The following is an 11,848-nucleotide window of genomic DNA, read 5'->3' as shown; positions in this document are numbered from 1 at the left end:
TCTGTGGACCTTAAAGCTCTTAGTGGGACTTGACTAGATATCATTAAAAAACTTAAGTGAAGTCTAGAGTGAACTGAACTGGATGATGAGGCAACCTTTGCACTCTTTCAACAACTAGGATCCTGATTCTAGTTGTAATCATTTATGTTCTTATGTGCCAGGGGTGTGCCAGTGTGCTGTGCAATAATCCAGACCCTAGGCCCATTTCTCCATATGTTTTTAAACTTGTTTATTACTCTTTTAGCCCTTAAGTGTTCCTGTCCTTAGGGTTTCTCCTCCATCATTTTGTAACTACCTAGGAACTAAGTGTCCAGAGTTTCTGATACACTACCTTTTCTACTCTTCTTAAAGCAAAATGCTACCAATGAGATGTCACTAAGGTAGTCGTTGTATCCTAAAGAGGTTTTATTCCTAATACCTACATATAATGTATTGGCACATTGCGTGTGTGTGTGCATGTATGCCCACTTAATTATCATGTGTCTGCTTTTGCCTCTCCCTGTCCCCTCTTGCCCCCTGCCCCCAAAGGAAACCACAGAAATCACTAATCTTGTTTTAAATTGAGGTAATTGACATACAACATTTTATTAGTTTCAGGTGTACAACATAATGATTCAATATTTGTATTGCAAAATGATCACCACAGTAAGCCTAGTTAATATCCATCACCACATTTACAAGTTATTTTTTCTTGTGATAAGAACTTTTAAGATCAATACTCTTAGCAAATATACAGCGCAGTGTTAACTATAGTCACCATGCTGTACATTACATCCCCATGATTTACTCATTTTACAACTGGAAATGTGTACCTTTTGTCCCCCTTTACCCATTTTGCCCACCCCTTACCCCCTGTTTCGGACAACCATTAATCTGTTCTCTGTCTCTATGAGTTGGGTGTGTTTTTTTCTTCAGTTTTTTTAACCAGTATTGTTATCCCACATGTAAGTGAGATCATACACTATTTGGCTTTCTCTGACTTATTTCATATAGCATAATGCCTTCAAGATCCTTCCATGTTATCTCAAATGGCTAGCTTTTCTCTTTTTTATAACAATTAATATTCATATTCATGTGTGTGTATCATTTTTTTATTCATTTATCCATCAGTGGACATACACAAAGGTTGCTTCCATATCTTGGCTATTGTAAATAATGCTGTGTGGGGTGGGAGGATGCATATATTTTTTTGAGTTAGTGTTTTCATTTTCTTTGGATAAAATAACCCAGAGGTGGAATTGCTGGGCCATATTGTAGTTTTATTTTTAATTTGTTGAGGAACCTCCATAATGTTTTTCATGGTAACTACATCAATTTACATTCCCAACAATAGTGTGCTGACTTTTCACATCCTCACCAATATGTATTATTTCTTGTCTTTTTTATGATAACCATTCTAACAGGTGTGAAGCGATAATCTTACTGTGATTTTGATTTGTATTTCCCTGATGATTAGGGGTATTGAGCACCTTTTCATGTATGTGCGGCCATCTGTATGACTTCTTTGGAAGAATGTCTACTCAAATTCTCTGCCCATTTTTAAGTCAGATTGTCAGGGTTCTTTTTGGTTTGTTTGTTTTGTGTGTTTGTTTGTTTTTCTATTGAGTTGTGTGAGTTCTTTATATATTTTGGATATTAACCCCTTACCAGATATATGATTTGCAAATATTTCCTCCCATTCCATAGGTTGCCTTTTCATTTTGTTGAGGGTTTCCTTTATGTAGCTATTAATAGCTTTACAGAAGCTTTTTAGTTTGATATAGTCCTACTTGTTCATTTTTGCTTATGTTGCCTGTGTTTTGGTGTCAAACAAAAACATTGCGGAGACCAATGTCAGGGAGCTTACTGCCTATCTTTTCTTCTAGGAGTTTTATGGTTCCTATCTTTTCTTCTAGGAGTTTTATGGTTTCAGGTCTTACATTCAAGTTTTTAATTTATTTTGAGTTAATTTTTGTGTATGGTGTAAGATAGTGGTCCAACTTTAGTCTTTTGCATGTGGCTGTATAATTTTCCAAACTCAATTTATAGAAATACTGTCCTTTCCCCATTGTATATTCTTGGTTCCTTTCTCATAAATTAATTGACCATATATGCAGCTATATAGCATGAGGTACATAGACTTGATGCTGAAGTTAGCAGACACTCTAGTGACCTCTTATTTTATCTGTATTGCACACACCTCAGTAAGTCATTTTTAGAAAAATGGATTTGTCTCAGAAATTAGAAGTGTGCTTCTTGTAATGAATTAATAAATAAAAAATTAAAGCTAATTTAAATCAATTCTTAATCCACAGGTACCGAAAACAAATGGAAGAAATGCAAAAGGCTTTTAATAAAACAATAATAAAACTCCAGAATACTTCAAGAATAGCAGAGGAGCAGGTTAGTCATCTTCATGCTTTATTTACTTTTTTATAATAATTCCCATTTTGTAGACTCTGGCTGGTAAGAAGGATAAGTAATTTTGCTTTTCTTTTTCCCCCCGATAGCTTATGATTAAGCCTGTTAATGTCATTTTAGAAAGTTTATGTAGCTATTAGCATTAACGTTTCCTGTAGGGAATATTTTCTTGAGCATTATTGATATTACATTTTAAGATTTGTTTGCGTGTATATGCAGAAGTGCAGTGTGATTGCCGGGGTGGGGGTGGTGGGGTGCGGAGGGTTGGGTGGAAGTGGAAGAGGGTATGGGGGGATAAAAGCTGATGGAAAAAAATTAAATTAAATTTTTTTAAAAAGCATTTATAATATTTATTCATCAGGAGCTTTCCTTATTAATACTTTCCTCCCACTGAGGAACTTAATAGTTTTTCCAGATTATTTTACATGAACTTATAGTTAACGTACAGGAGAAATGCAAAGGCAATTAATACTTATTTCTTCTTTTGTCACAGGATCAGCGGCAAACTGAATCCATCCAGTTGCTGCAGGCCCAGCTGACCAACATGACACAGCTTGTATCAAACTTATCAGCAACAGTAGCAGAATTGAAACGGGAGGTAATTATTGTATTTTAAGACAGTGCATATGTAGAGGTTGTCATAAAAGCAGGTGTGTTAAAAACATGGTATCTAGCATTAGCTAGTTTGGCTCAGTGGATAGAGCATTGGCCTGCGGACTGAGGGGTCCTGGGTTCGATTCTGATCAGGGCACATGCCCGGATTGCTGGCTCGATCCCCAGTAGCGGAAATACGGGAGGCAGTCAATTGATGGTTCTCATCATTAATGTTTCTCTCTCTCTCCCTCTCCCTTCCTCTCTGAAATTAATAAAAATATATTTTTTTAAAAAAAGAACATGGTATCTAAGAACTTTCACCAAACAAAATTGTCATTTATAGAGGACTTTTCAGAAAATAAGAATGTGGCATTTTAAAGTTTTGGAAATATATTAATTATCATAATCTTTTGGAAAACATGGCTTTCATAGTTTAGGTCTTACCTATAATACAGTTAGTTATAAAAGCATTCTTTTAGGCCTTTTGCAAACCATTGATAGTTGCAACACACACTTCATTTTCAGTTCAAAAAGGCTCGAGTTACTTAACAAAGGAAACATTTCATTGATTTAGTAAGTATTTATTGAGCAACCAGTACATGTGAAGTATGAGTTTTACCATCCCAGGTTGGGACACACAGCAGTGAATAGTCCCTGGCCTTATAGTAAACATGGGGAGGACAGTGGCATAGAAAATGGTGAGATGTGGGTGTGGGGAGTGGTGTTGATAAGGGTTGCGGCTGTAGCCAGAGCGATGTTGGGAGGCTTATCTGAGGAGGTAGCATTAGAACTGAGCACTCAAGAGGAGTTAGCAGTCAAATAGAGGTTGGGGTCAGAACAAACCTGTTACTAGACAAACTAGAGTAAAGAACTTAGGTTAGAAACTGATTTGTTTAAGTGCAGAAAGAAAGTTGGTGTGACTGAGTGAATGAGAGAAGTGAGTTCAGGATATTGCAGGAGCCCAGTCATGTAGGCTTTTGTAGGCAATTTAAATTTGAATTTTATTCTAATAATTGCAAGTCATTGGCAAGTATTACGTAAAGAACTGACCATGGGTCATCTCATTGACAAGACTTTGAGAAAGTCCCTGTTTATTGCTCTGTGGAGAGTTATCTCTTGGGGAACAGCAAGAGCAGAAAAGGGAGGAAACTTAGGAGGCTGTGGCAGTGGCCAGGTGAGGGGATGTCGGCTTGGACTAAGACTTTAGATGTGGAGAAGAGTGTGAAGTCGTTGAATTCAAGATGTATTTAAGAGGAGAAAGACAAGCCTTGCTGAGAGATTGGGTGTGTGGGGTAAGGAATTGATGATCCCCAGGTTTTTGGTTTAGATAACTAGGTGATTGGTGGTTCAGTTTTATAAGATGGGAAAGACCAGGTAAGAGCACGATTTTTTTTCTCAAGGAGGAGATAGTGCAAATGGAAAGACAAAACAAATGTGACAGAATGTTAACAATTGGTGAAAGGCACAAGTATGCTCATTGAACTACTTTCAAAACTTTTCCATAGGTTAGAAAATTTCAGTGAATTGGGGAAAAAAAGAGAAACATTAAAACATTGTCATGGCAGTACGTTTCAAAGAGCAGACCCTGCATTATGATTATGAAGCAAATTAAGAAAATGTTTAGATTTGTCATTTGAATTTTAAATCCCACTATGATTTTCCTAGTATGATTTTTAAAGTACTACTATTCTCCCTTCTCATCTCAGGTTTCAGATCGGCAGAGCTATCTCATCACTTGTTTGGTTCTTTGTGTGGTCTTGGGATTGATGCTTTGTATGCAGCGCTGTCGAAACACCTCTCAATTTGATGGAGATTACAGTTCAAGACTTCCTAAAAGTAATCAGTATCCAAGCCCTAAAAGGTAATGTCAGTATTATATTTCATTTTTTTTTTTTTTTACTTTTCTTTTTATATTTTTGAGAATTTTGGATAAATGGATATTGAATTCATTTCTTAGAGAATGATCCTTACATTTTTTTTACATGTATTAGCAATAACGAGTGTTACCTTAGAGATTATTCTTATGTGGTATGTACAGCTCTCAGTAGCTTCCATCTAGCCCCAACTACAGAGTAAATTACATGTAGTGTACTCATTGTGTTCTCTGTTGGTTTTTCTTAATGTGTTAGATGTTTCTCTTCCTATGATGATATGAATTTGAAAAGGAGAACTTCATTTCCACTCATCAGATCCAAGTCCCTACAGTTAACTGGCAAAGAAGGTAGGTGTTTATGGATATGTAATTTGTACACATATATATGTAAACATGAATCTAGCTTACTTATGGGATAAGTATAATATCAGTGTTGTGTTGGAGACCATCTGCAACAAATAATGGGTATAGTCAAAAGCCACCTATCATTTTCACACTTTATATCTATCTCTGTTCCTGAAAGCCCAGAGGGTGGGAGGGGCTGAGTTTAATGAGCCATGGTAGCTTTGTTTGCACTTGCTCCTGTTTAGAAGTATTTCTTTTTAGAAAGGGATGTTTGAGACAGTTCATCAGATATGGAAAACCTGAATGTGCTCCCATAGCATCCTGTGCTTATCTGCTTCCTCTTCCTGTACAGGTAGGACTCCTTTTGCCTCTAGTTTAGGACTATGAGGCAATTCTGAAAAAAATCTGGTCTTTTTCTTTTTTAAAGCTCAGAGTCTATAATAGCATTTCATTTTCATTGGCTAATACTCAATGAATGCTTAAATTTCAATGAATAGGTGTGTACTGAGTGGCTGTTTTTCTATATTAGTACTTTTTAAAGGTAATGCTTTAATTAGTGCTTACTAAGAGAGTTATCCTTATAGCAATATTAAAATAACCAAACTAATGATGTATTTCAATTAGCAGTGCTTTCTTAATCATTGGCTTCTCTCTTTCTTTAGGATTTAGTAACCAAGCAGCCTATTTCAATTGATTATATTATTCAAGTAATAATTCCTGAGCTTTATTGGTTTGCTATTACCACAAAGGTTTACAGACTTAACCCATTACATGTGTGTTTACTTAGGACTAGTAACTTTCTTTCTCCTTCCTCTTTCCTCTTCCCTCCTTTTTTTATATCTTTTTTTCTTCTTTTGGCCGATACGTCTGTTTGCATCTGAAAATTTTAATTGAAATATCTCCAGAACTTTTTCATTTTGTAAATCTAAAATTCTACATACATTATACAGCTCCCTTTTCCCCCCTTCATCCAGCCCCTGGTAATCACCACTGTGTTTTCTGTTTTTCTGAACTTAACTACTTTAGATACCTCATGTACATGAGATCATATAGTAGTTGTCTTTCTGTGACTGGCTTATTTCACTTAGCTCAATGTCTTCAAGGTTCATTCATGTCATAGCATGTGACAGGATTTCCTTAATTTTTAAGACTGAATAATATTTCCATTATACATATATGCCACATAGTGTTTATTCATCTGTTATTAGGCATTTGGGTTGTTTCCACTCTTGGCTATTGTGAATGTTGTCAGTATGAATTTGAGTGTGCAAAGATCTCTTCACAACCTTGCTTTCAGTTCTTCTGGACATATACCCAGAAGCAGGATTGCTGGATCATATGGTAGTTCTACTTTTTGAGGAATCTTTGTATTGTTTTCCATTTTACAATCCTACCACCACTGTGTAGTGGTTTCAGTTTTCTTCATATCCTCATCAACACTTGTCTTCTGTTTTGTTTAGTTTTGCTTTGTTTTGTTTTTATAGTAACTGTCCTAATGGGTATGAGGTAGTATAACTCACTGTGGTTAGATTTCCATTTCTCTGATGATGAATAATGGTTGAGCATCTTTTCATGTGCCTGTTGACTATTTATAAATCATATTCAAACCCTTTTCCCATTTTTAAATTGGGCTATTTTTTTGTTGTTTAATTGTAGGAGTTCTTTATATATTCCGGATATTAACCCCTTATTGGATATATGATTTGCAAATACATTTCTTAGGTTGCCTTTTTAATTTCTCACCTGAGGATATGTTTTTATTGATTTTTTTAGAAAGAGAAGAAGGGGAGGGGGAGAGAAACATTAATGTAAGAGAGAAACATTGATCAATGGCCTCTCCTTTACCTGCCCCCACCGGGGATTGAACCCACAACCTAAGTATGTGCTTGACTAGGAATCAAACCTGTCATGTACAGGACAATGTCCAACCAACTGAGCCACCTGGCCAGGGCCATAAGTAGACATTTTTCTTTTTAAAAAAATATTTTTATTGATTGCAGAGAGGAAGGGAGAGGGAGAGAGAGATAGAAACATCTATGATGAGAGAGAATCATTTATTGCCTCCTGCACGTCCCACACTGGGATCAAGCCTGCAACCCAGGCATGTGCCCTGACTGGGAATCGAACCATGACCTCCTGGTTCATAGGTCGATTTTCAACCACTGAGCCATGCTGGCTGGCCATGTGTAAGTTGACTTTTGAATCTGTTTTGATTGTGTTCCTGATAGACAAAAGTGTTTACGTTTGACATAGTCCCTTTGTCTATTTTTGGTTTTGCTGCCTGTACTTTAGATGTCATATATTCAAGAAATCATTGCCTCCCTTGCCAGTGTGGCTCAGTTGGTTGAGTGTCATCCTATGTACTGAGAGGTCACTGCAGGAGGCAGCCGGTTAATGTTTCTCTCTCTCCCTCTCACTTCCTCTCTCTAAAAAAAGCAATAAAAACATTAAATTATTGCCAAGTCCAGTGTTATTTTCTTTTAGAAATGTCATAGTTTTAGGTCATATGTTTAGGTCTTCATCCATTTTGAGTTAATAAGGTGTGAGGTTGTGAGGTAAGGGTCCAAGTTCAGTTTTTTGCATATAGATATCCAGTTTTTTCAGCACCATTTATTAAAGAGACTTTCCTTTCCGTGGTGAGTAGCCTTGTCACCTTTGTTGAAGATTATTTGACCATATGTGTGAGGGTTTATTTCTGGGCTTTTAAAAAATTCCATTGGTCTATTTGTCTGTCTTTATGCCAGGTTATTTTGGATTTTCTGGGAAAACAGGCATATCTTTTTTAAATTCCTCTTTAAATTTGTTGGGCTTTTTGAATCTCTGAATTGATATCTTTTTATCATACTGGGAAATTCTTAGCTACTCCTCCCCCTTTTCCCCCCAATACTACCTCTGCCTTATTTTAGAATCTCCATTTCATTAAATGTGTTAGTCCTTCCCTCTGTATCTCCTTTGTCTCCTAAACTCCTATTATCTCCCATCTTTTTTCTTTTTTGTGTGCTATATTTTGGATGATTTCTTCTGATCTGTTTTCCAGGCCATACCTGTTTATAGTCCACTATTAAATTCATCCATTGACTTTTAAATATCAGTTATTTTCCATTTCTAGGAGTTCTTTTAGTATTTTTTAAACATCTAGGTCCTTTTGTTTTATGTTTCTTGAAGATGTTTTTAAACTTGGTTTTTTATTTAAATATATAATAAGTGTAACTATTTATAATCTATGTTTGATCATTCTAATATCTTCAAATTTTAAAAATCTATTCGTTAGTTGTCTTTGCAGACTCTTGCTCAGGTGCTTTTTAGGTTTGTGTACGTGGTTATCCGTGTGCTAATCCTTCTCTTTGAAAAGTTATTTATAGGGACAGTTTGAGTGCTAATATGTAGGAGAATTTGTGTTTGCTTTACATTCAGGAAAACTTTATATTCATGGCTCGAGCCTTGTTGGACCGCCAGGTCATAGGGATTTGGACAGTCACTCTATGGGTTCATTCTTTCCCTGAGGGTCTAGTCGTTTGGAGTCCCAGCTTACCGTTGGGGAGTCAGAGGGGATGTTACAAACTGCTGCTTTGAGTGGGCCCTGGGGTTTGATTTTTGACGTATTCCCTTATGCTGCCACCAAAACTCAAGTCTGCATATTCTTGCATTGGCATATGCTCTCTGGACAAAAATGACTTTTGTGGTGCGCTTGACTTTTTGGATTCCTACTTTTCCTTTGATTTTGGTCTGGGGATTGCTCCCTTATCTTGGCAGCTTTTGAATGCTTTTAGTGATTAAAAAATCCATCATATTTAGTTGCTTTCATTGGAGAGGTTGTTCTGAATAACACTAACACCCACTCCAAAAGTAGACGTAATGTTTTTTGAAAAAACAATTTGAGTGAGAATAGTAAACTGATAGAAATGACTGTTTGAGGAATGGTTAGATTTTTTTATATATTTGATGACTTTCTCAATAAACGTCTAGGACATAATGTAAAAATATAATTGGTTGAATCATGTTATTAATAAATTTCTGGCATCTGAAGTTTCTTTTTTTTTTTAATTAAATCTTTATTGTTCAGATTATTACATTTGTTCCTCTTTTTTCCCTCCATAACTCCCCTCCTCCCAGTTCCCGCCCCACCCTCCGCCCTCACTCCCCACCCACTGTCCTCTTCCATAGGTGCACGATTTTTGTCCAGTCTCTTTCCACATCTCCCACACCCCTTTCCCCCGCAAGAACAGTCAGTCCATTCCCTTTCTATGTCCCTGATTCTATTATGATCACCATATTATTTATTCACTTGATTCTTAGATTCACTTGTTGATAGATGCATATTTGTTGTTCATAATTTGTATCTTTACCTTTTTCTTCTTCTTCCTCTTCTTAAAGGATACCTTTCAGCATTTCATATAATACTGGTTTGGTGGGGATGAACTCCTTTAGCTTTTCCTTATCTGTGAAGCTCTTTATCTGACCTTCAATTCTGAATGATAGCTTTGCTGGATAAAGTAGTCTTGGTTGTAGGTTCTTGGTATTCATCACTTTGAATATTTCTTGCCACTCCCTTCTGGCCTGCAAAGTTTCTGTTGAGAAATCAGCTGACAGTCGTATGGGTATTCCCTTGTAGGTAACTGAGTTTCTTTCTCTTGCTGTTTTTAAGATTCTCTCTTTATCTTTTGCTCTTGGCATTTTAATTATGATGTGTCTTGGTGTGGTCCTCTTTGGATTCCTTTTGTTTGGGGTTCTCTGCGCTTCCTGGACCTGTAAGTCTATTTCTTTCACCAGGTGGGGGAAGTTTTGTGTCATTATTTCCTCAAATAGGTTTTCAATATCTTGCTCTCTCTCATCTTCTGGCACCCCTATAATTCTGATGTTGGTACGCTTGAAGTTGTCCCAGAGACTCCTTACACTATCTTCGTATTTTCGGATTCTTTTTTCATTTTGCTTTTCCAGTTGGGTGTTTTTTGCTTCTTCGCATGTCAAATCTTTGACTTGATTCTTGCGCTCCTCTGGTCTGCTGTTGGGTGTCTGTGTAATATTCTTTATTTCAGTCAGTGTATGCTTAATTTCTAGTTGGTTCTTTATCATAACATCGAGGGTCTCATTAGATTTCTTGAGAATCTCACTACATTTATCGGCGGTCTCACCAGTCTTTTCGAGGGCCTTACTAAGTTTATCGGCAGCTTCTAGACAGTTCTTGAGAGACCTTAAAAGTGTGGTTTTGAGCTCTATATCTTCCATTTCTGACATTTGCTTCCTGTTTCTTTGTCTCCGCATTTTTTTATCTTTTCTTGGTGCACCCCCTAGTGGTCTTTGTGTGCAGTCTTGTAGTTAAGCCTTGATTGTTGTCGGTAATACCAGGGGTGATTTGACCTCCAGGCTAACTGGCTATGAGAGTCAGCTGTGTCTGCAGTGGGAGAGCTTCTGTGCTGGATCTCTAGGGCGGTGCTAATCTAGCCTTTGCCTGAGGCTATCCGGCAAATGGCGCTGTGCAGGGCTTGGGCGGGGTGGGTCCCCGGGGATCTACAGGGCGGGCCGGAGCGAGCAGTTATGGCTGCTCTCAGTTCCGTCCCTAGGGGCTCTGCCTCTCAGAGTCCCAGCAACTGCTGCAAACCTCGGAGAGAAAGCTGCCTTCGAGTTCTGACCGAAGCCAGACAGTCCCGCTTCTCCCATTTGAGTCTGGGTCCCTAGAGACTCACCCAGATCTGGAGCTCAGAGTCTGAAACTCCCTCCCAATTGAAAACAACAACCGCGCCCTCCGCCGCCAGCCCTCTCCGCGGGCGCACTCCGCACCTGAGTATTTCACTTCAGCACTGCACCTCCTCTGAGTCTGGGTATGATATTCTCTTTCCTCCTAGATGTAGAATTTCCACTCAGCCAGCCTTCCTGTGGTTCTGGATGATGTCTGTTCTGTCCTTTAGTTATATCTCTGAAGTGGTTGTTCGAGGCAGCAATATCTGGCGTTAACCTATGCCGCCATCTTGGTTTCTCCCTGAAGTTTCTTAGTGAATTTTCTCCTTACAAATTTCTGCCTCTGTCATACCACAGATCCTTTACTCTTAATTGTCTCAAAGGGACTAAAATCTCATAGCCCCTCTTGTGTATATGTGTTTATCGTGTCCACGTGGGTAGCATAGGGCTGTCTTGAATGTGCTTGAAATAATGAAATTTTAGAAACCTAAAACTAGTATTTCCAATTTACTCACCATGCCAGAGTGATCACTCATTACCCTTTGGTCATTTATATTGCATGTTCAGGCTGTTTTTAGGTTTTGGAGTTCATAGTTTTGATTATAGTAAATCATAGTAATAAACAGTTAGAAAAAAGTCTTAGATCTGGTTTTGTGTATGTGTTCCTCTGACTTTCATACGTGGTCATAGCTGCTTGTTGCACAGTTGACCCACATTTGTGGCACAGTGTAGAGGTTAGTCTTTTAGGAAAAAAGATGATCTGTAGGTTTGGTATTAGCGTACTGGTGATGTTATTTTCTCATCAGGTAAGAGGGGAGGACTGGGCCTAACTGTTGGCCGATAGTCAGCTGGTAAAGACTGAGGGAAGGGGACCAAGCACAAAATAAGAATGGAACCATCTCCCACCTTGCTCCTGCCTTGTTTCTCTTGATTTACTAATTTAAAATGCATAAATACATG

General features: G+C 37.7%; 1 protein-coding gene across 11 annotated transcripts in view; it reads left to right on the top strand.

Moving 5' to 3' along the window:
* SUCO (SUN domain containing ossification factor) overlaps positions 1 to 11,848 on the top strand; it is a 56,011-nt gene that overhangs the window by 40,321 nt on the left and 3,842 nt on the right. For 10 of the 11 annotated variants that reach the window (XM_036344551.1, XM_036344552.1, XM_036344548.1 and 7 more), the window contains 4 exons: positions 2,295 to 2,382; positions 2,894 to 2,998; positions 4,701 to 4,855; positions 5,124 to 5,215. In XM_036344551.1, coding sequence (XP_036200444.1) covers positions 2,295 to 2,382; positions 2,894 to 2,998; positions 4,701 to 4,855; positions 5,124 to 5,215 — 440 coding nt within the window. Of the gene's footprint in view, positions 1 to 2,294; positions 2,383 to 2,893; positions 2,999 to 4,700; positions 4,856 to 5,123; positions 5,216 to 5,473; positions 5,565 to 11,848 lie in introns of all 11 variants that reach the window. The other variant, XR_004973406.1, reaches the window with a different exon arrangement.

This window comes from Myotis myotis, unplaced genomic scaffold (assembly GCF_014108235.1).
Source record: "Myotis myotis isolate mMyoMyo1 unplaced genomic scaffold, mMyoMyo1.p scaffold_m19_p_18, whole genome shotgun sequence".
Taxonomy (NCBI): Eukaryota; Metazoa; Chordata; class Mammalia; order Chiroptera; family Vespertilionidae; genus Myotis; species Myotis myotis.
This window is presented reverse-complemented; position numbering and strand designations above follow the sequence as displayed.